The sequence below is a fragment of the Megalopta genalis genome, chromosome 13, assembly GCF_051020955.1.
Source record: "Megalopta genalis isolate 19385.01 chromosome 13, iyMegGena1_principal, whole genome shotgun sequence".
NCBI lineage: Eukaryota > Metazoa > Arthropoda > Insecta > Hymenoptera > Halictidae > Megalopta > Megalopta genalis.
Window position 1 is genome coordinate 2406113 of NC_135025.1, and position 26269 is coordinate 2432381.

Genomic DNA, 26269 nt, shown 5'->3' on the forward strand with positions numbered 1-26269 from the left:
GTGTAACGTCAAAAAATTGTACAGAGTTTTCTGTGTCATAGTTTGCGTATTCGTGTTGGTAGATCGGGAAATAACCGATGGAACAACGATATTATCATTCGATCGTAGACCGATGACGATGATCAGCGATGACGCTGTCTAGTGCGTGTGATTGAACTTATTATTTTAACATACATATATGTATTTATATTTTATGTATTCTCTCGCTGTGTATCAGTCGTACGAATCGTACGAGTTAAACGATTTATACGAGTTATACGAGTTATAAGAGTTATGCGAGAATTTCGTTCGAGTCCCTATTCTCATAACTTTTGTCTCAATCTCCGACTCAATCGTCCGAATTCGATCGCGTTGTGTTTCAAATTTTGTTGTACTTAATTCATTCCAAATTCGATTATACCGTATTCGAAATTTAATTGTGTTCTATTCCAAATTCGATTGTACAGTGTCACACGCTTAATTGCGCTGTGATTTCAAATTAGTTGTAACGATTGCAACGTGTTCCAAAGTAGATTGTACTGTATTTCAAATTTAATTGCACAAATAAAAATGTTCAAATTTGATCATTTCATTTTAATTTCAACTGCGCGAACTATGACGCGTCGATGCAGGCGGCACGAGCGAAACGTTTCAACGCGAATCAAACGAATCGCTCGAAACGTTTTCATTTTTTTCGACGCAAGCGTATTTTTCTACGAATGAATTATGTTCTGTAAAAATCTGAAAAATGCGCGCCGCAGAGTGGTGGTATGTTCTGTTAGTGATCTGTGCTCTGCGGCAAGACAGGCGTCCCCAGGATACGCTTTCCCCCCCCTCTCTCTCCTCGCGTCCCAGATCCTGCAGGATCATTAATCAAATTCCCCTTTTAGCTGCGCCCTCCCCCTTTCTCCCTCCTTTATCCCCTCCGCACACTAAGGTTCAGCCGCCATTATTGTACGGTTGCGTGCACGACGCATTAATTAAAATCAGGAAATTAATGCTTTATGCTTTTGAAGCTACTCTCTCGGCCAAGCACACTCGGCCTTTAGAAAGTTCCATAATTTTTTAATTGAACCCGGAGCAATTTATGTTTCAAATCGGCTAACGGGACGGACGGGGCTTTCAAAGGAACCGTCTCCAAGGTGCGTTCGTTGTCTTTCGCAACGAGCGTATCGAAATACGACAAAAGTGACGTAGTGATTACAAAAATGTGATTTTTGGAGGTGTCACTGGACTATGGATCTTTAATACATTTATGGAATTTTTACGTATTTTAATTACCAGGTGACGTTGCATATAAACTCTTTACGCGGAAACGACGAGTCTCGGTCGCGTACAATTTGTGTGCGTCAAATTTGACTAACGACGACGCACAGTAGGGTATTTCGTCGATTTAGGCGAAATCACAGTGATTTCTCCCTAATTCGTGCTCGGACTGCGCGCAAGTATAGACAATTTGGGAAGAGTTATAAGACTTATAAATTATAAGAAGATAAGACTTATAGCTATAATTATAACTATAAGACTATTATATATTATAACTATATATAATAATTATAATATAAACTATATTATAACTATATATAATAATTATAATATAAATTATATTATAACTATATATAATAAGACTTATAAACCGTTTTTATAGTTACCGATTGGCAACAAGTATGAAAACGCGCCGAATACGACGATACGAACAACCGAATCTCCTCTTCCCAAATTGTCCACTTTTGTGCGCGATCTGAGCGCGAATTCGGGAAAAATTACTGTATATAGAAGATTGTACAGGGCAGAGGAATATTTTACGGGCCGAAAGTCCTTGAGACAAAGTTTCACTGTTTTAACAGTGAAGTTGTTATAGTTGTTTACAAAATCGGTAACTACAAGAACGAGCTGCAAGGTTCGAATAATAAAATCTCCTCTCCTCAACTTGTCTATTTTTGTGCGCAAAATTTGAGCGAGAATTAGGGAGAAATTACTGTATTTCTATTATTCGTTTGATCAAATACACGGTTTTATAAGGATTTATGGCAAAATCTAAACGATTCAATGAAAAATATTTTAGTTCTCTTTTGTGACATAGACACTCTACGCACATAGAGTGGCGCTAAATTAAATTGACTGCACACATACGTTTCTTTGAAAATAAATCGTAAGCCAAGGGGTTAAATAAACATCAATGGCAGAACTAGCTTATTTTTGCCATTAGGCATTTTCTGGTTGGTAAATGGAATTTGTTCCTCGTCCTGATTTTTATGAAATGATGTATGAAAATTTTCACGAAGGTCCGCATATATAGTTATGACAAAAGTTATGAAAAAGATATTATTTACGAGAAAAATAACTGGCTGTAACTTGAGACACGATACATAGTAATAGAAATAAGAAACGTCGACACAATACTTATAGATCATTAACACGTTCCGTGCCGAGCTTTTTTTACTCGAATCTTCACACTTTGATATTTGACTAAAACTTGATGTATTACGTGCAATTATTAATTCTCGTACACATAACAACGTAACAAAAACTTATCAACGCCCATTCTTGCGGTGGAAATTGATTCGTCGGTTCTAAATTTCTTGTAAACAATTTGTTCAGTTCACTAAGTAAACATGCAAGCGTGTACCATCGATGGTACACGTGGCACGGAACGTGTTAAAACTATTGAACAAAGAAAGAATGTTCAAAGTTGCTTCTGTTGCCTGCAACAGAACATAATTGCATCGTATAATTCTCTGCTTCCTGAAAAAAGTCACTTTCAATCGCGTCGATGCTGTCGCGTATCGCGCGTATCGAACAATCGAACATCGGAACTGTTTTAGAAGAATATATTTTCGGCACCTTTCTCCAAAGGAAGGTAAGAAAACGAGCAGTCGTGGTCTCGTGGGACCCATTAGCGGTCAGTGTCCATTTCGGTCCACCGCAGAATGGTCCGAAACCACTTGTAACTTCGCGTATACTAAGTAATTTATGAACACAAGGGGGCAGGATTTGCACGGAGCATCGTTCGCCACGGTACCTTCCTTTTATTTGCTGCAGAGTCATTACTTTACAAGCGGCCCGGAAAGATTTTTCGCGAAAGTTTTTCATTTCGAGCACCCCGTTGCTCGTAGTTTCACCGACGTGAGCTGCAGTTCAAATGGAAACGTCGTCGTTTAATTATCTGAAGCGAACTAGTTACAGTATGCAATCTTGATTATCTGAGCCGAGTGACACAAATGTTTGGATAATGGAACAGTTACTCAGTAACGGTGCTATATACATGTAATTTTTATTGAGATATATTGTGAATATGTTTGCACACGGGTTGCTTTAGATTCGACTGATTAATAGAGAATTCTGACATTAGGAGATCGGATAATCGAAATTTTACTGTATCTATCTAAAAATTGATAATGTGTGTGCTTGAATATTTACGCTAAAACTTGGCGCTTTGAACGGAACTTCGAAAATAGAGATCATGAATAATTGAGCACTAGAAATGAAGAAGAAATGTAATCTGTCGATTTTTATGCATTTGTCTTGTGAAATGAAAGAAAACTTATTTAATTAAGAAGGAATAATAGCATGTTCACATTCTCGTTTAATAATGAGTAATCTTCTAGTTGACGAAGAAAAGTTTTCCTTAACTCCTTGAACTATAGAGTTGCGCATATTTTATTCGAACAACGTGTAACATTTTATTTGACTTTATTCGAAATGTTGATCGAATAAAATTTATATCAAATACGAATGTTATTCGTCTCTTCTATATCGAAAAAAAATTGTTTCTACGGCGAGCAAAACGTAAAAATAAAAATAAACGTAGACACGCAAGAAACAAAAATTTTTCTCTGTCAGGAAAATGATCGAAGAATTGCTGATCAACATCGCTGCGAATGAAATCGTAGCGCGATTTTTGTAAATTAACGTACGAAAATAAGAATTTTCATAGAGAACCGCGATAATCAATTATCATATTCTTGTCTTCTAGTTCCTTAGCATCGATGTAAAAAATATGAAAAATCATGAAATACCAATAGGTCTTTCGAACGTATTGTAAAAGGGTGGTTTAGATTTAATAATATAATAATTCTAAATACATAATTGCTGATCAACATCGCTGCGAATGAAATCGTAGCGCGATTTTTGTAAATTAACGTACGAAAAGAAGAATTTTCATAAAGAACCGCGATAATCAATTATCATATTCTTGTCTTCTAGTTCCTTAGCATCGGTGTAAAAAATATGAAAAATCATGGAATACCAATAGGTCTTTCGAACGTATTGTAAAAGTGTGGTTTAGATTTAATAATATAATAATTCTAAATACATAATTGCTGATCAACATCGCTGCGAATGAAATCGTAGCGCGATTTTTGTAAATTAACGTACGAAAATAAGAATTTTCATAAAAAAAGAACCGCGATAATCAATTATCATATTCTTGTCTTCTAGTTCCTTAGCATCGATGTAAAAAATATGAAAAATCATGAAATACCAATAGGTCTTTCGAACGTATTGTAAAAGGGTGGTTTAGAATTAATAATATAATAATTCTAAATACATAATTGCTGATCAACATCGCTGCGAATGAAATCGTAGCGTGATTTTTGTAAATTAACGTACGAAAATAAGAATTTTCATAAAAAGAACCGCGATAATCAATTATCATATTCTTGTCTTCTAGTTCCTTAGCATCGATGTAAAAAATATGAAAAATCATGAAATACCAATAGGTCTTTCGAACGTATTGTAAAAGTGTGGTTTAGATTTAATAATATAATAATTCTAAATACATAATTGCTGATCAACATCGCTGCGAATGAAATCGTAGCGCGATTTTTGTAAATTAACGTACGAAAATAAGAATTTTCACAAAGAACCGCGATAATCAATTATCATATTCTTGTCTTCTAGTTCCTTAGCATCGGTGTAAAAAATATGAAAAATCATGGAATACCAATAGGTCTTTCGAACGTATTGTAAAAGGGTGGTTTAGAATGTCGGTAGATTATTGTCCGGCGCCGAAAGGGGTGGCGTGAAAATCGAGGATAGTACCTGGTGAAACCTAACGGTAGAACCACCATTAGGCCTATTTATCGTTCGTAGTCAGGTAAATACACCCCCTGACAAGTTCACTAGCCGAGAAGTGCGGTGTTCTGTAAAGGATTCGATGCACAACCGCCGCGCGAAGAATGGCAAAGGTGGCGTTATGCCATAATGAGATTACCCACAAATTTGTATGGGTTGCTTATTACTAGTAGGACACCTCTCCTAGTCACTGGACACTGTCCAGTGCGATTAATCTTTCGATGTTACCCCGTATATTACTGCGATGTGCAGGTGCATTCGTTGTGTCAGCATTTTCTCTAACTGTATGTTCATCTTCGGTAAATTGCGTGGATGCAACGATCTTGCATAAAATTATGCGTTGCATACGCAAGATTTAGAATACATGTATACGATGCATGAATGTAGAAGTAATAAAGCAATGTGGAATACTGTATACAATACTTGTGTCATTTTTATAGTTCAACGTTAGGACAACTGAGCCCTAATCGTGACCAGTGTACAGTAAATTCTCCCTAATTGACCCTCAGTTTGTGCATTTTCTCTAACTGTAAGTCCGTCTTCGGTAAATTGCGTGGATGCAACGATCTTGCATAAAATTATGCGTTGCATACGCAAGATTTAGAATACATGTATACGATGCATGAATGTAGAAGTAATAAAGCAATGTGGAATACTGTATACAATACTTGTGTCATTTTTATAGTTCAACGTTAGGACAACCGAGCCCTAATCGTGACCAGTGTACAGTAAATTCTCCCTAATTGACCCTCAGCTTGTGCACAAAACTGGACAATTTGGGAAAAATGAGATACGATTGTTCGAGCGTTGCGGGTCGTTTTTATAGTCGCCGATTGTCATCAACTATAAAAACGAGCCGCCGCAAAGCTCCAATAATCGTGTCGCAAGGCTCGTTTTTATAGTCGCCGATTATCAATAATTAAGAAAACGAACCGTAAGGCTCGATTAATTGCATCTCCACTTCCCAAATTGTTCACTGTACTGTATATTTTGTTTATAACAATGACACGGTTGGAATTATTTGAACTTCGTACGAATTCTACTATCATTAATGCCCGAATAAAGGAGTTCATCTAAAAACTTATTGTAGAAACATTTTGACGATATCTGGAATATGAAAACAATACATCAGAAACTAGTCGTTTTGATTTGTCAGATAGTTCTACTGTTAAGAACGCATTATTAGCTGATATTTTTAAAATATTATTATTAGAAATTTAAAGAACAATTGACGAAGATGTTACTCTGTACATAGATTCGTTATCAGACACAAAACGTTAAATTAATTATCAAGAGAAAAGGATATCTTTCCTTTGAAAGTAATAATTTTGTATTAAGCTTACTTAGCTAGTAAGGTTTCCTCGAATAAATTTTAACCAATACAAAGAAATTAGAACACTCGATTGACACGCTAAAGAAAGACGAATTTGTTTCGTCTGAAGGAAAATTAAAAATATTTTCATTTCGTACACACACGTTCTCTTCAGGAATACAAAAATAAAAGGCAAACATACATTGTTTATTTCACTATAATGAAAAAACAAAATAGAATGATTTCCTATTACAACCATTCATTTCTCTTACTCTAGTTACGCCACACTGATTATTCTTAACATCTTACCAACCAATAGCTTTAACATTAATTCGCAAATATATCTACTTTCAACACGCGAAGCAACGATTTGCGATTTTAACTCGATTTGCTCGAGTTCAAAATCTGTAACGCGCAAGTACTTTATAACTAACGTGCCCATGCAGACGCAAAGATAAAAAATAGTTATCGAGCCATCGTGCTATGAAAGAAAAGAAAAGAAAAGAAAAATTCGTGATAGCCGAAACAATTACGTCCGTTCAGGATGATCGACTCAATATAACCGTCGTCGTGACTTGTTGAAAGAACTCCGCATTATTTTAAATAGCTATTTAAAATAGCTTGTTTTATGTTATGGCATTTTTTTCAGAACTTCCAATTGTTTACGGCTTATAACAACGTTGACCGATTCATCGGTTAATTAGATTAGTTATCGAGCTCTATAAAATGCAATTCTCGAAGTTCAAAGATACGAGCTCTTGATTTTCTTGTCATTCGAACCAATTGTAATTCTTGCAAACAATTGTTTGCCGATCGTTCGGTAAACCAGATCCTCGAACATTTCAAAAACATTTATATCATTTGATCCGGGGTCATAAAATTGTTCCCACGTTTAAAATGTGTGCTCGAGATTTGCTCGAGTTCAAAATCTGTAACGCGCAAGTACTTTATAACTAACGTGCCCATGCAGACGCAAAGATAAAAAATAGTTATCGAGCCATCGTGCTACAAAAGAAAAGAAAAGAAAAGAAAAATTCGTGATAGCCGAAACAATTACGTCCGTTCAGGATGATCGACTCAATAACCGTCGTCGTGACTTGTTGAAAGAACTCCGCATTATTTCGAAAGTGGATCTTATGTATTTATTGTCATCAACGACAATGTAGGCTAATTACATTATCACGGTGTTATGCGATCGACATTCGGCGCAGCGAGCAAACGAATCGTACAGTCATCGGCTCGTGTCCCGCAGAAGCGAAATCGGTTTCTGTTAGGAAGACAGATCGATTCGATACCAACGAGATAGTCGCACCTGTTATTATTATAACGCCGTGCCGGTGAAACAATCGAACGCGAAAATGTTTTCCGAGATCGCCAATCAAGATTACACCGCGGCGATGTTGGTATTGGCATTGTTGTTCCATTTCGAGCTTTCGAAATTTATACGCGACGCGTCGGGAGAGCCTTCGATCTGAGAGAGCCGAGCGATATTAGATAACGTTCATCCGATCATTACGAGCATGTAATTGCTGATTCCCCGATACATCGATCCCGCTTTTTCCATGCTTTTCTCTCGTTTCGGCGTCGATCTCTTCGATCGATAGGGTATCTCCGTGTACGCGTTCGCTCTCCTCGAGAAGTTTAGTACGCGTGGTACCTTGCTTTCTAATCTAACGGTTCAAACGAATTGTGTTTTATTTTTTTAAAATCATCTTGCATCGTTGCATATGTTCGTTACAAAATAGTAGCTATTTTGAAAACGAAATCTAAGCAGTTTCGCATTTTACAACGCGATCGTTGCCAAGCTCCTCGGGCATAGTAATTGGGCGAGGTATGCGCGAAAATATTCGCACACATTTTAAACGTGGGAACAATTTTATGACCCCGGATCAAATGATATAAATGTTTTTGAAATGTTCGAGGATCTGGTTTACCGAACGATCGGCAAACAATTGTTTGCAAGAATTACAATCGGTTCGAATGACAAGAAAATCAAGAGCTCGTATCTTTGAACTTCGAGAATTGCATTTTATAGAGCTCGATAACTAATCTAATTAACCGATGATTCGGTCAACGTTGTTATAAGCCGTAAACAATTGGAAGTTCTGAAAAAAATGCCATAACATAAAACAAGCTATTTTAAATAGCTATTTAAAATAATGCGGAGTTCTTTCAACAAGTCACGACGACGGTTATTGAGTCGATCATCCTGAACGGACGTAATTGTTTCGGCTATCACGAATTTTTCTTTTCTTTTCTTTTCTTTCGTAGCACGATGGCTCGATAACTATTTTTTATCTTTGCATCTGCATGGGCACGTTAGTTATAAAGTACTTGCGCGTTACAGATTTTTAATTCGAGCAAATCGTTGCTTCGCGTGTTAAAAGTAGATATATTTGCGAATTAATGTTAAAGCTATTGATTGGTAAACATAACAAGCTATTTTATGTAAGCCACTTTTAAGCTCCAATGATCACACGTTTCCGCTCTTCTCGCGTACTCAATTTCCTCGTGAACACATGATAAACGTAGTCTAATAAATATTACTAACGAAAGCGTTAAATTACGCGACGATTTATTCGCGCTCTGGTTTCATCAGAAAAGTTTTATCGAACCGACGAGCCAACGAGCGAGAAGTCAGCGAATAACGCGCGGCAGCTGGAAAGCCGGGGCCGTTCGATTCGATTCTCCGAGTCCGTGTTGCCGGGGCTTTATCTCGGCGTGCGGCTAATCGAATAAAAATTAAAGGCGTCGATATCATTGGAGCGAATGCAACGGTGCCAGGTGAGACACACAATCCGTACAGACCGGGAAGAAGCGTGGAGGCCGAGGCTGATTGCGAGAGAAAGAGCGCGGCGGCACACAGCTGTGGGCGCGGCGGGCGCCCCGCTGTGTCTTTTCAATATGGCCGACCCCGTATGCACACCCACGCTGCGTCTCTCCTTCGTCTGCGTCCTCCATTTCTTTCTCGTTCGTTCGTTCCTTCGTTCGCCGCATCAAATTACACGCTCGGTGAAGTAATTTTCAAAGGCGCGTCCCTGATCGAGCGTGATGCAGAAACATATCTGTTACCCCCGGGTTCCGAAGCGTCGTGTTCAAATTTCCGATCGCCGATAACGATGCGCGGAGATTAATCATTTGCGCGGCAATGGGCCCCCCGCCCCCCCTGCGCGCGTTCGACGGATCCATGGAATATTTCTGCTGCATATTTTTCTATCGCGGCGAATCTTTGGAATCTCGGACGCGATTTGTTGAAACAAAGGGGGTGTTTTCTTTGCTCCGGAGACTACCCCTAATACCGGAAGTTGACTGTAATTCCGATTGATTGAAAGAGCATAGGATTATTTCAAACGTGGAACTGGAATAAGGGCGCGTTTATGTTGGAGCGGCGAATCTTTGGAATCTCGGACGCGATTTGTTGAAACAAAGGGGGTGTTTTCTTTGCTCCGGAAACTACCTAATACAGGAGGTTAACTGTAATTCCGATTGATTGAAAGAGCATAGATTGTTTTAAACGTGGCGCCGAAATAAGGGCGCGTTTATGTTGGAGCGGCGAATCTTTGGAATCTCGGACGCGATTTGTTGAAACAAAGGGGGTGTTTTCTTTTCTGCTCCGGAGACTACCCCTAATACCGGAAGTTGACTGTAGTTCCGATTGATTGAAAGAGCATAGAATTGTTTTAAACGTGGCACCGAAATAAGGGCGCGTTTATGTTGTAGCGGCGAATCTTTGGAATCTCGGACGCGATTTGTTTCCGTCGGGGGTGTTTTCTTTTCTGCTCCGGAGACTACCCCTAATACCGGAAGTTGACTGTAATTCCGATTGATTGAAAGAGCTTAGAATTGTTTTAAACGTGGCACCGAAATAAGGGCGCGTTTATGTTGGAGCGGCGAATCTTTGGAATCTCGGGTGCGATTTGTTTCCGTCGGGGGTTGAAAGAGCATAGAATTGTTTTAAACGTGGCACCAAAATAAGGGCGCGTTTATGTTGGAGCGGCGTGCGAAGATTGATGCAACCGTTGAACTTGAGCTGATAATGATTAGACCGCGGAAGTTTGTGCGCGTGCATGTTTTTATTGGAAATAGTTAAAACCGTTTGCACTCTCGAGTGGTGACTCTGAGGCACCACTAAAATTTGTTGCATCGCGTTTTAAGATAATTTTGATATCGACAAAGTTTAGGTTTAAAAAATTGTTAAGAGTGTGTAATTGTTGCGTGACTTCAAAGAGTCAATTTCATCCGCATAAAATGCATTTTGTCGTATGAAATAGAAACATTGTAAGTTAGAAAAATAATTTTATATTTACAGTTGAAATAGCTTCGAGTGCAAAGGGTTAAAACAATGGAGCCTGTAAAAATACAGTTTTTATTTTACGCTATAATATATTGTAGAGCGGCCGTTCTTTGCGTATAACTAAATTTTGACGGACAAACGTCAGCGATTGAGAACATTAAATTTGAGGAAAATGCTCGTGATTTATTGTCCCGCCAATGTATAATGTATCGGAATAATTCTGTAACATACTAATATATTACGACATTATTAGGCTGTGAATTTTATGGATTTATAATAAAATGAGTAGATCAAATTTCAGAACGGAATTGAATACAGATTTATATGGATACAAATTTATCCGAACAATATTATTCGAATAATTTATTAATATTATTAATAAATTAATATTATTATTCCGAATAAAATTTATTCGTATAGGTATTCATACAGAAAATAGATTCGAATAATAAAAAATAATAGAATAGAATAGAATAGAATAGAAAAATTCGAATAATAGAATATAAAGTATTTTTTCCATAGATCATCGATTTATATATATATAATATTTCTTCCATATTGCTCTTATTTTCTCAAATGTTGCATAGGAAAGTTTATTATATTTGAGTAGATCGATCATTGACGCATAACTAAATAATGTTACGACGGATGCGGAGGAATGCATCGGTAACTTTATAATTACATGATTAATAGTTTTACATTTATAACGAGAAATGAATAAATATTATCATATAATGAACAATTGGAGGAGAATAACAGAATATCAGATTCGCCTAATCTTCCGAAACTTCCAAAGTTGCAAGCGCCCAAGAGCCTCCAGTTGTCGATCTATCCGTACTTAGCGAGAAAAAGAAACGGATCTAGTTGCGCCGAAAATTTAGCATACCGCGATCGTTGCACACACCGGCCGACTGCACCGTAGCCGTTAATAATACCAAAGATTTAAATTAGCGAAGAAAATCTGTAGATTAGTTAACGAGACTGAATACGAACTCGGCGAAATTGACTCAATTAAAAGCTACGGGCCAGCTGCCTCGACGATTCTGCCTCGTCATGTGATTGATCCCTTTTCCCAGGTTCTTTCTTCTCCTTTCGATCTCCTCTATTTCGAGATGCATCGATACTCGGCCATCATTAATCATGCACTTTTGTACACACTCGTCGATGAAACTCCCTTAGAGCGACATCCCGGCCGTGTAACAAAAATGTCTCTCGTGGATCGTGATTCTGACTTTGAACAACGATCCAGACCGAAACTTATTAACTCGCAGCAATAAGAAAACGGTGCCAATGAACAAACAAAAGGATCCGTTGGCTGGTTTGTTTTTTCAAGAAATTTGTCCGTCGAACGAATATTAGACTGCAGATTCTGTGCGCTCGCTGTCGGCATGATCTCGCGCGTCGTTCGGTATTTAACGACTCGATCGTTATCGAGCTGTAACGAGCTTTCGAGACGATTTAGCTCGGAATTGAAGTTCGGAAGTTTTCGGTCTCGTCGGAGCAAAAGAGTTCGCGAAGACAAAAATGTCGATTTTAGCGAATTAACTGGCAAGTTAATTGAGTTAACGTTTAAAAAAGAAAAGGATTATTATTATTAAGGATTATTTAGATTATTAGGGGTTTATTATTATTATTAGGATTATTTAGATTATTATAAAGGACTATTATCAAATGTTATTTTACTCCTTTTATCTGCTTTTCCAAGGTACACGCGTAATAAAGGGGATAATCATTCCTCTTCGAGATTAATATAAATATCCTTATCTACTGATAAGTCGCGAGCCGACTGCGGATTCTTTATGCGAAATGAAAAATTACGTAGACGTTCGTTTCTTTCTTTAGTTATTTCGGCGAGTCGAAAATAATGCAACAGTTTGCTTTTAAATTCTGTATAAACGATTCACTGTTTTCCATTCGATCTACTAATTTTTGTCGTAAATGTATCGAATTATTATTATTATTATTATTATTATTATTATTATTATTATTATTATTATTATTATTATATTATTAATTTACTCATACAAATTAAAAGATTCAGATATGATACGATGATAAAGTTGTAACGAAACGAAATTGATCAAGAGTTAAAAAATGACGTCGAAGTAGTTTCGTAGTTTGTCGAACAGCTCGAATTCTGCTATTGTCGGTATAGTTACCCCGAATAATACCTATTTGGAAAAGAATTCTTAGGAGAGTTCTCTATTTTTCAGGACATGGACCTAATCGAGGTGCTCTGGAAGCAAGATGTGGACCTGGGTTTCACGTTGGTGGAACCAACTGCCACCACGAAAAAAGCGTCCACGTCGGAAAAAGGAACCGAGGATGACATTGAAAAACTGAAAGCGCTGGAGGCGATCAATGCGAACGACGAGAAGGTTTGTAAAATTCGATCTATTATTATTATTATTCTTTTCACGATCCTTTTCTAACACAGCAATCCTCCTCAATCAATAGCCTAATCCTTTGCAGATGAAACCGTTTCAGCGGAGACGCCTCGGGAATATCATTCAATCTAGAATCATTTTTGACTCTACGATTTTTTGGGGGATTCGATCGTTTCTACTGTATACAGATTCTTTGTCTTTTTATCATTTTTTATCATTTTGTATACAGTTACTTTTTGCTCTACGAAATTTCCTTGAGCATTAAACGTGGTCCCATGTTCAATTAATTATTTTTCATTGATGCGATAGAAGTGACAGGCGAAATGATTGCATTTGGAATTTTGCATTTGGATAAAATTTGAAATTTTCTTGTCAACTGCCCCTAATTGTTTCAGAACAATGACCATTGGTTTAATTTGAACTCCGTACAATTTCTGTTCTAACATATTCTTGACCGAAAAAGTTTATTTAAAAATTTCTCATAGAAGAATTTTTACATCATCATTAATAGTAAGACGATAAATTCGAGTTTTCAATTCAATCAGTAGTTCTGGTGTTAATTGACATTAAATTCGAGAAATTAGGAGAATGGAAAATTAGTAGTTCTAGTGTTAATTGACATTAAATTCGAGAAATTAGGAGAATGGTAAAATAGTAGTTCTAGTGTTAATTGACATTAAATTCGAGAAATTAGGAGAATGGAAAATTAGTAGTTCAAATGTTAATTGACATTAAATTTGAGAAATTAGGAGAATGGAAAATTAGTAGTTCAAATGTTAATTGACATTAAATTTGAGAAATTAGGAGAATGGAAAATTAGTAGTTCTGGTGTTAATTGACATTAAATTCAAGAAATTAGGAGAATGGAAAATTAGTAGTTCTAGTGTTAATTGACATTAAATTCGAGAAATTAGGAGAATGGAAAATAGTCAATTATTTTAAAATAAGATGACAGTAATGACTCAAGTAATAAAGAATAGTCAAATGCGACTGTGTGTGTGTGTGTCTTTTTTTTAGTATGAATATAAATTAGGAAATAATGGTAAGAATTCAATATTAATTTATTAATTTCACAATGTTAGAATATCAGAGTCACTTAAAACAATTCGTCCTATACAAAAATACTTTTGAAAAAAGAATAAATGCATTTATGTCTAGACGAATGAAATGTATTAATCATGACGGAACATACTCTGATTAGTAAACATTAGTATCTTGGTTGTGCATTTAATGAAAATATAACAGTCGCTCACAGCATCGTTCCAAAAGTTCGGATATCTGATATATGCATCGATCTTAAATTTACAAACAAGGTAAATCGAACGCATTATTTATATGCAGTCACACAATCGATCCAAGTTTTTAACAATTCATTAAGTGGATACAGATAAAAGCGACGTTGAAATTGTTTTCACTTGTGCCTGTAGCAAGCGGTTCGGAGTGGCGCCGTACAACCGGCATTTGAAAACAAAGAGTTGATTCAAATCGCGAAATGACTTCGGTATCTAAGACGCTTTCTTTCGCGCACAGACCACGATTCATAATTAACGACTTATTGTTTATCGAGGCTCGACTGCTGCTTTCTGCTTTCACGTGCCTCTTGGCAAGTGCCACTTAAAATTCTCTTGTTTTGCGTAGATTTCGTAGATTGATCTGATATATATTCAATGTTGCAGTTTTACAATGGATCAATCTTTTAGCTCGATAGAAATTGCTCCGTTAGAGTTCGATTAGACGTTCTTCGACGATATATGTTTCAATGAATAGTCTGCAGATTTTTATGCAAATTCTCATTCTCGTAGGTCATTTTACAGAAATTAGAATTAAAAAAAGAAAAATAGATTAATAAAATAGAAATGCTCGGAAATCTTCGATTCTTGAATCGAGATTATTATTTTCATGCCTTGCGAAACATAAATTGTACTGATTTTGCGTTTATCGTTTCATAGGTATTGAAATTAATTTGACGAGTCATGAATGTATACCAAATTTTTTGCAGAACAATGCGATTGATAACGAGTTTTTTTTTCTTGTAAATAGCGCGTAAAAAGAAGTAAAAGAGGAAACAACCGTACCTATTTTTTACATCTGGTACAATAACATATTTCTGCAATGTTTTCAGGGGAACGAAGTTACTGATTAAAAGTTCATATTGTTCTTCGATTTTCTAACAAGAAAAAGATTTGTTAATACATAAAGTTAACTTTTAATTACTCAAAGGACTTCGATAATTGAATCGCTCAGTTTAATACCACTGGATGTTACTCAATATAGCGTTAATTCATATTACAGTATTTTCTCCCTAATTTTCCTTCAGCTTGTAAACAAAAGTGGACAATTTGGGAAGAGGAGATGCGATTATTCGAGCCTTGCACCTCGTTTTTATAATTGTTCACAATCGGAAGCCATAAAAATAAGGCGCAAGGCTCGAACAATCGTATCTCCTCTTCCCAAATTATGCATTTCTGCTTATAAGCTGAAGGACAATTAGGTACAATTTACTGTATATGTATATCATTTAACTAATTAGAAGTGCTAAGAGCCTTGCTCCTCGTTCTTATAATTGTTCACAATCGGAAACTATAAAAATAAGGTGCGAGGCTCGAACAATCGTATCTCCTCTTCCCAAATTATGCATTTCTGCTTATAAGCTGAAGGACAATTAGGTACAATTTACTGTATATGTATATCATTTAACTCATTAAAAGTGCTAAATGTCGCAGCATACGTATGTACGCGACATAAAGCGACGATAAAGAATAAATTTCGAGAAAATGAAAGAGAAGTCTTTCCAACAATCATTATTCGAATCGCGAGATCGTGCGTCGGAAACAACGAACAAAGAAAAAAGAAAAATCAGTATTTGATCATATTAATACTCTCGGGTAGACATGACCATGAGAAGCAAGCGATCCGTGTCGATAGATCGATATCGATTTGTGAAGTCGACGGTGAGGCATTAAACAAAGGTGACGCCACTCGCTTGGCTAACAGAAGAATTCGGCACTCGGGGTGGCTATCTCTTTACAATCTCTGGGTCGACTGTTCTGTCTCGTATAAAAGTCGTGCGGATTGTGCCCGTGAAATACGCGCGCTTGATCATCCCATTTATAATATCTGCTCGTCCTTTTTGACAATTTCGAGCTCGGAATTATATTTGTTCATGATTAATTGAATAATAAATCTGGAATTTAGAAGACAATTGAGAGAGAGAGAGAGAGAGAGAGAGAGAGAGAGAGAGAGAGAGAGAGAGAGAATGTGTGGAAGAGAAACAATTATTATTAATCTTTTCACACTTTTTCACATAATTTTCCACACTGCGAACAGTTCTATCAGGATTGTCAACTGAGCAACATCTTTCCGGTTTGAAATTGCAAATAATGTGACGATGCAATAAATGAAAATTAAATTATTATGTGTTATTAAAATATTATAATAATACAGACTTGTGAAAGGAGCTAGCTGATATCCAAATCTAACTATTAAACGAGAAGTGACGTTTCTGAATACAAAAACTACTTCACTCCTTCCTAAGGAAAGATGGAGAATGATTAATATAATAATAATTAAAATACAATTAGATTAATATAATAATAATTAAAGTAGAATTAGATTAATATAATAATAATTAAAAAAGAACTCGAATATAAATGGAATCGAAAGAACTGATCTATAATAATCGAATGTGGCGCAAACGTTTCGCGATGCCTACAACGCAGACATTTATGAAAAATAAAAATCATATGCATCGATCGCAACCAATAGAATTCGAATTAAAAGTTATCTCTTCTCTGAATAATATTAATAAATCTGTAACAATGCAATGGCATCCTTGAATTGTTTCTGATGTTTCTGCTATTTTCTAATTCGTCTACAGATTTTCATCAGACACGCATAAAATCCACGGTTTACCAATAATATTTTAAAAATGTATATAAAAATATATATATCATTCCGTGAATCTTTGCGGAGAAGCCGATATTATGATGTTTTTAACTAATTATACCCCCCGCCTTCCCCGGGGAAGCTGTCAGAATCGAAATTGGCTTATTGAACGTGATCATCTTTGAATTCTTATCAAGTCCTCGCATGCGGCTCCCATCGTGGTAATCGGTCAAACGCAGATCAGTCAAAGGTATAATCCCGCAGAACTCGTGGGAGCCATGTTCGGTGGACACCAAAGAGATTAGGCGACTAGAAGGAACCATCCTACGCGCCCTTGGGATAGGATCTCTCGGCCTGGCGCTTTAAACCCCGAACTATCGGCTCTCGATCTTGTCTTTCTCCTAATTCCTCGTACGCGAGGATACTTAAAAATCTTCGATTGTTATCACATTCTCCGGTGCCCGAGCCCTTTCGCTTTCTTTCTCGAACGCTGTGTTCTACACCTTGTAATCAACAGAATTGTTCGCAGAGAAGAAGAATCCTCTAAACATATTCTCTTCAGGGAACCATTCGAGCCGTTTATTTTGTAAGTGGCATAAGTCACTTTACCGTAATGAAAAGTGGTGATTTTTTAACCCCTCGCCGCAATTTTGACGAGTCTCAGTCGTCACGAAAATTTCAAGCAATAACTTATCGAGTATAAATGTTAGTCTGTCCATTAAAATTGGAATAAAAATTAAGAATCCCTTGTCATCGATATTTAAGCATCTCAATAAATTTCAGCACACGATAAGCATCAATTTTCTTTCCCTTCTAAGAGATTATTGCAGTTGAAAAATTTCTGGTCGCGGTAATTGCGAAGAAACTGGTACGTCAAGAGGTTGTTAATGTTCATACGAAATTATCTATACTGAGAAAAATATCAGTATCCAACAAATACAAGTAAATCTTCTCGAAAGTTAGCATCCATATTTTGAAACGTGTTCAAACGCAAACCCTTAAATATATCGACTTGAAAACAAAGCGAGACTTATGCCACTTTCAAGATAAACGGCTCATGTTTGATCTCGCGAAATTCCGCCCGAAATGAACAAATCGTAAAAACGATCATAGCAAACCCATAATAGCCCGTACACTTGAATCGACTATTAGCGAATGAGATTTTCATTACGACGATGGTTTTAAAAAAATGACCTTTTTTCGGAGCAAACACCCACCGTGCGACGCGGAGAGAAAAAGAATCATTGAACGTCGATTTCCTTCGTGCCGCGGCGCGGCGCGGCGCGGCGCGTTTCGGTCGATGGTCACGGAGAGCATTTAAGGATCCAGGAGATTCGAGGCTACGAGAGCTCATCCATACTATGGTCACCGACAATGACGTTGCACCGCCGTTCTGGGCGGGTAGCCCATCAGACTTCTCGACGTTCTTTCTCTCGTCCCTTTTCCCTCCCTCTCTCTCTCTCTCTTTCCTGGCCGTCTCCTCGTCTCTTCGTTCTTCTCACGACCTTCGGTAGTCGGTGTGTTCCTTCCTTCTTTTTCCGCGTCGCTATCTGGCCGCTTCGTCTCTTGGATTCTTCCTCCACGAAGATCGCATTGTTCCAGCGGGTTCCACCTTTGTGAAGGCGCATCCCGATCGAAGCCGAACACGCCGATCCACGGGCCACGGTCGCGAACAGCCGAGAACAAAGGGAACTCTAGTCACCTGTCCTACGTTACCCTAACTTCTTTCGCCGCGTATTGACAACCATTGTTTCCGGAGCGTAATTTCGAAGATAGTCTCGGCCGCCGTCGGCGGATTACTCCGTGAAAGCCCTGCGGAGACCCTTTCTTTTAGGGAGAAGAAAGCCCAAGTTGATTCATCGCGCACCGTTCACGTCGATTTCCGCGCGCACGCATTGTCGAAAAGCTAGTTTCCGCTCCGTATTAACCCTTAAATGCGTATTGGTGCCAATCGTCTACGTTCCAGTTCCACTTGATTTTATTCGAAAACCTGAGTACGCGCGTTTCCGAACACACGTTGATAACGATAGACGATAGACCGTGTGTGAAATAAAAGGCTTGACGTTACTTTCGGCGAGTAAGTTGTATGTTTTTTGACATTCGAATGCGGTGGGTGATAACTTCCAGGTTGCAAAGGATTTTCACGGACCGAGTGCATCGAATGCAAGGTTGCTTCGTGTCGCAACAAAAATTGCAATCGCTTTGCCGCATTTCGTTTATAAATAATGTGAAAATTGCTATACTAATAGATAATATGAATACGTGACTCTTTGTTTACGTCTACGATAATTTTAGTAATAAACGCGTATCGTTGCCAAAAGTCTACGTACAACTTTTTTTCAAAATAAATACTCGATATTATTACCTAGATTTTTTTATTTATTTTCTACGTAACCTATGACTACATTCCTATAAAAAACGATTTTTTAAGATTCAAAACAAAAAATCATGCATTTAAGGGTTAAGCCTCAAGCCTTCCGCGATCGAGCCGAACTCGGCGTTAACTTTTGCCCTAATAGTCTAATAAATGAACTGTCTAATAAACGAACACTCTTCGATGGATGAACGGTTTTCCTGTTATATAAAGAAAATATAACGTTCATCATAACTTTTACGCGTGCGAAGTATACGTTCTTTCGATCAAATAAAATATCTTATCTTCGGAGATACATGTGCGATCTAACATAATGTGAATATAAATAAAAATATTATTTTCCGTTTAAAATACCATTTCGCCCAGCTCTGCAACATCCACGGGATTCTCGACTTTTTCCATTACGGTCGATTATAACTGAAGCACGCCGGAGCCGTTTTCGGACCGATTTCGCAGCGTGAAAAAAGCTTCGATTTGCCCGATCCAGGATCTCGTTAGTCGTCGAATTCGATTGCGACACTCCCGCAATCGGATCACAAGACGATCGTCGACTTTACGTGACTGGCACGAATTTTGAATTCTTGGTGGGGCGTAAGATTTAAACGATCCAGTTTCCATTACGGTGACTGGCTTTCCCGGCCGAGCGAGAAAACAGACTTCTTCGATCGGTTTAATAGAATGTCGACGGCAGAAAAAGAGAGGGAGGGAGAGAGAGAGAGAGAGAGAGAGAGAAAGAGAACAAAAGAGAGAGAGAAAGAGAACAAAAGAGAGAGAGAGAGCAAAAGAGAGAGAGAGAGAGAGAAAGAGAACAAAAGAGAGAGAGAGAGAGAGAGAGAGAGAGAGAGAAAGAGAACAAAAGAGAGAGAGAAAGAGAACAAAAGAGAGAGAGAGCAAAAGTGAGAGAAAGAGAGAGAGAGAGAGAGAGAGAGAGAGAGAGAGGGAGAAAGAGGGAGAGAGGGAGAAACGGAGACAAGGGTGGAGAAATGGAAAAAGAAATATGGGCATCAAGGAGAGGAGACACGATTGCGTAATCCAGCATGCAGTAGGAGGGAACCATCTAAAGTGTATTCATAAAACCATTAAAAACGGCGGCCGTTCATTTGTTCGACGGGACGCGATCACCGCGCGGAGGGTTCGCCGAAATGATAGATGCGTGCGGCGCATCTTCCAGCAGCTCCAGTACGAGGGGCGCCATCGATGGACCAAATTCGAGGGAAGAGGATTAGGGTGAGGGAGAAGAAACCCGGTTGGCCGCGTGACCGTTCGGGAGAGAGAGAGAGAGAGAGTGAGAGAGAGAGGGAGAGAGAGAGAGCGAGAGAGAGAGAGAGGGAGAGGGAGAGGGAGAGAAGACGAATAAAAAGAGAGGGGATCCCAGAGCCGGAGAGATTGGAGCAGCATGGCAGAGGGATTCCGAGGGACGTATTGATGGTCCTGGAAATTGAAAACGCGCCCAGCGAACCGAAGTGGGCTCAGCCTCCGTCTCTTCCCTGATTATTTCTGTTGGATGAAATTTCTGGGCAAAATGGCGGACGCCTCGTGACATCGCGCTCGGAAATTCCGTAACGGGTCGCTCGGTCTTCGCGATCTTTAGCGGCTTTTTTTGTAGTTCTACTCGCATTTGGGAGGCAATTGTTTCTTTCGATCATTTACTTTTTTGACTTTGATAAAATCTCTTTTTATTTGGTCTGTGGAGTTACGTGTAAGAACACGAATCACTTTTGGCGATTTCATGGTAGTCATAATTATAATGATTCAAATGTTTATATAGACGGCTCAGAAGCCGATTAGTGTTAAAAGTGCGTGAACTTTAAAAGTAAGAGGAATAAGGATCTTGCAAATTAGCTGTGAGAAAATAACGCGAACTAATAATGCCATTAAAGTGCAATTTTTATTATAAGACGACAGACGAACGAACTTAAGCAGAAGAAATATGTCAATGTTTTATTTTATATAGACGGCTCAGAAGCCGATTGGTGTTAAAAGTGCGCGAACTTTGACAGTAAGATATAAAATGAGGATATAAATAAATATAAATATAGATATAATAATATATATCTATATTATAGATTATATATTATAGATATATAGATATCTATATATCTATAATATCTATAATATAGATATCTATATATCTATAATATCTATAATATAGATATCTATATATCTATAATATCTATAATATAGATATCTATATATCTATAATATCTATAATATAGATATCTATATATCTATAATATCTATAATATAGATATCTATATATCTATAATATCTATAATATAGATATCTATATATCTATAATATCTATAATATAGATATCTATATATCTATAATATCTATAATATAGATATCTATATATCTATAATATCTATAATATAGATATCTATATATCTATAATATCTATAATATAGATATCTATATATCTATAATATCTATAATATAGATATCTATATATCTATAATAATATAGATATAAATAAGGGTTTTGCAAATTAGCTGCGAGAAAATAACGCAAACTAATAATGCCACTAATAATGCAAAGTGCAATTTTTATTATGAGACGACAGACAAACGAACCTGAGCAAAAGAAATATGTCGACGTTTTATTTTAGGAAATACAATACCGTCTGAACAATTTTGTTCAAATCATTCCGTGGCCGATACGAGTGTGCTATCTATTATTGTCTATGTAAGAAATCGCGACTGTATTGATGCACCGACCGAAAGATCCTGTGATAGAGATGTGCCTGCACCGCGTAACTGCTTTGCAAAGGAGAGTGATTTACACTGATTTGCTTCCGAACCGTTCATGTATTGATCTATTTCTCATTTCTTTCAGCCTGCCTTCTTCAGATCGATGTTAACTTTCTTGTAGGATGTAATACGAATAAGTAACAGTTCGAACTGTCTACTAGGTTTGTCTATTAGAGTACTTGTAACACTCAATCAAAATTTGACCCATCCATCGAAGGAAATGATCGTTATGCAGATATTAGCGAGCATCTTTAGACCGTGTATTTAACATTTAACTATTTAAGAATTCATTGTAACGGCGGTTTGAACACAATTTTTATTTCATCGGGTTCTGCTTTTAAGCTAGATTCTTCTATTACAGCTCACTTCTTGATCGTAAATTATTGATAAATTCGACCATATTTGGTATATCACTATTGTATTATGTATTATTATAGTTAATTATTATAGGTATTATAGCTAACAAATTCTGATCTTATTGAAGTCAGTAGAACTTATTAAATAACGCGAAGTACATCTAACGAAGAATATCTAATTTCGTTAACTTTCAAGCTATTCAAGCAAATTCATCCACTATTTTTTTATTCACTATTCAAGCAGACTACCACTATTTATTTATTTATTCACTATTCAAGCAAATATACTAAACGTTATGGCGTAATTTTTCGCATAGTTGTAATTCTAATGCAAATACGGTTCCCGATTTTGAAGTACAAAAATTTGCTTTAATCGAACGGACTTACGTTGGAGTACTCGTGCCAAGAATTCCTATAGCGATCGTTCAACGGAGAACAAAAATTCGATGAACTTACAAATTTCGAGTTAAGAGGGTCACAATTGTGAAACCAGGTCAAAAGTGCCAGGGATCGGCGCCACGCGAAATCGAAAAGATGACAGGTTACGAATTATTCGCGGAATCGTGACTGGCAGCAACCTGGTGACTTCAATAGAGTATTCGACAGTCACGGTGGCCCATTGATTTCATACTTATTTGCTGGAATTCGTGATGTATTGTTGGCCGTTGAAGTCGTTCCTTAAAATACACGTGCTTACCGAATATCTAGAAAATTTTAATACGATACAAAAAAGTCTCGAGAAAAATGTAGGTATCTATATTTTGAAAAAAAGACTACCTACCATGAAAAATGTTGATCTTCCACTCTCTGTTTCATTAACCTTCCGACGATGACTGGATCTATTTCGATTGAACATCGAAATTGTCATTCGACTGCGCAAGTTCGAACGATTCAATTAAGCGATGCTGTTACCATTGCAAACAACGGACAGATTAATATATTTGCAAGAAGTGTTTATTGGAAATTTCAAATATAAAACAGTAAAGATATTTGAAGAATTTAAAAAGGCTATTGGCATTACTTCTAACTCGATAAAATAATGAAAGAAAGGAAATCTCCGTTTGGTCCAATATTTTATTCGTGGTATCGAATTCTTAAACAATGGTTTCACACAAGAAGAAGTCTCTTTAAACATACATTTAAAAACTTGACGAACTTTCCTATTTATTCCAAAGGAGAAGATACGTTGTCCAAGGGTTGAATAAATTCGGACTTTAACGATATTTTGCAACTAAATGCCTCGATGATTTCTTGACTAATGGATGTATAAGAGATCCCTTTATAAATATACCTACAAAAATGAACGAATAAAATAACGAATTTTCCTAATATCTGCAGAAAAAGTCCGCTAGCTGGGGGCTGAATAAATTACGACGTCGACGTAGCTTCGCAAAGAAATGCTCAATGAATTCTTGACTAATGGGTCTATAAGAAGCCCCTTCAGGAACGTATCTACAAAACTTGATGAACGAATGATCATATAGTAACTGTTCATATAATAACATAATAATAATAGTAATAATAATAGTAGTAATAATAATATAATAATAATAGTAGTAGTAATAATAGTAATAGTAATAATAATAATAGTAGTAATAATAGTAATAGTAATAATAATAATAGTAGTAATAATAGTAATAATAATAATATAATAATAATAGTAGTAGTAATAATAATAACAGTAATAATAGTAATAGTAAAAATAATAATAAATAATAGTAAAATAGTAATAAAAATAATAATAATAAAATAGTAATAGTAATGATAATAATAGTAGTAATAATAGTAATAGTAATAATAATAATAGTAGTAGTAATAATAATAACAGTAATAATAGTAATAGTAAAAATAATAATAAATAATAGTAAAATAGTAATAAAAATAATAATAATAAAATAGTAATAGTAATGATAATAATAGTAGTAATAATAGTAATAGTAATAATAATAATAGTAGTAATAATAGTAATAATAATAATATAATAATAATAGTAGTAGTTATAATAATAACAGTAATAATAGTAATAGTAAAAATAATAATAAATAATAGTAAAATAGTAATAAAAATAATAATAATAAAATAGTAATAGTAATGATAATAATAGTAGTAATAATAATAATAATAGTTATATATAACATAACATTTACGGATATCATAAAAATGGGAGCGAGAGACGTCTATAACTGAAATCGGCAATTACTTAATTACCAACCCAATAAATTCCAACATCGATGCAGTTTTCAAAGTGTTGGCTCCACGGTGAACCTGTTTAGACACGAGAGAGAGAGACATTGGTGCGAATTGTTTTCGGCTTGCTACCGGGCCGCTCTTAATTTCGGTTCGTAGAAGTTGGTTGATCGAAGCGCTCCGGGATTGATCGAACTTTGTATTCATAACCCCGGGTCTTCGGATAACGCACCACTCAACAACGATACATCACGCAGAATGAAAAAGAGACTGAAGCAACGGCGGAAGGGTATGAAAAGCGGCAGGTAGAATGGGTAGAAGAGAGAGAAGCTAGCGGTGGTTGGATAGCCACTATCAGAGAGTCCCTATGATTAATGATCGACTACAATGCTGTTTTCATTAAACTCATTTCACTGCAGCTCGTATATAACACTGACATGGCCGACCTATGGCCTCGAGCGTATCAGCGCCCTTTGCTCCTTTCTCACGTGGCCGTTAGGATCCCTTGATTATGACGTTTCTATGATCGCCAACCTTGACGGGGTCCCTCGAATCCCGTCCAATTAAATTCGATCATTCCCGCGCGAACCACGCGATCATGTTGAATTACGCGCACGCGAGAAAGCGCGTTGGATTTCGAGTCAAAAGCGATCGCCAAATTTCGGGACGGCTTCGTTTCTTCTTCAACAAGCTTTCGAATGCAACGTGTTCATTGTCGATTGTTTTCTGTAGAGCTTATTCAATCTCGTTGATATTTTTCCGGCGAATTTCGAACCCAGCGTTCGTTGCGCTACAAAATGGCCGACACACTTGTTCGTTAAACGTTATAAAATTAACCGTCTGCAGTCAGGAAATTTTCTCAAATCAGATATCCATAATTTGATTCATTCGTGTTTGTATTTATTCGTAAAGTGAATTCTAAATAATTATTACAGTAAAGTGGTATTTGGCGTAAAATTGCATGGATGAAACTCGTATAAAACAACACAGTTTTTAGTTTTGAAAGTGTCGCTTTCTGAATTTTTATAATATACATGTAATAAACTTTTCCTGCAACTAAAGTTATAAACTAGATTTATGAAATTTATTTCTCCATCAAAACTGGATTTTTCATTTTTATATCATTTCTGAAAAAAAGTATTCTGCATTTTTATATTCAAAGTATAAATAGTGGAATATCAGGACGAGGAAATTGTTTTTTGGCTCTACGAGATGCAAGGAGGTTTGAAGAGTAATTGCTGTGATTAGAACGGATTTGTTATGCATTTGTGGTGTGTATGCAATTAATCTTCGCTTCCAGAAAGATACGAAGGAGTTCGATTCACAAGAAAATGATCCGTGGGCAGGTCTTCCTTACACCGTCGATCTTGAAACAGGTATGTATAAGTATCGTTTTAATTATCTTCGAACTACTAGGTGACAAAATTTAACCGAGTTAAATTGTCAAGAAATTATTTTTGAAAACAGAACGGAGCATAGTAATATTGAGAACTCGTAGCTTTATGTGTGTTAACAACACCAAGTTAATTGGTGATAAAGATTGGAGGAAAACGCGTTGAATAATAGACATTTTTCGCGGCAATTACTTCTTTTCAAAAATCTTGTACGATTTACAATATTTACATAGTATCATTCATGTGAATTTGTGGTTTAAATTCTTCGTTTAAAT

General features: G+C 36.6%; 1 protein-coding gene across 4 annotated transcripts in view; it reads left to right on the plus strand.

Moving 5' to 3' along the window:
* Positions 1–26269, plus strand: part of LOC143260463 (uncharacterized) — a 138749-nt gene that overhangs the window by 59180 nt on the left and 53300 nt on the right. For all 4 annotated transcript variants that reach the window (XM_076525928.1, XM_076525927.1, XM_076525929.1 and 1 more), the window contains exons 2-3: positions 12875–13039; positions 25901–25976. In XM_076525928.1, the coding sequence (XP_076382043.1) occupies positions 12875–13039; positions 25901–25976 (241 nt within the window). The remainder of the gene's footprint in view (positions 1–12874; positions 13040–25900; positions 25977–26269) is intronic.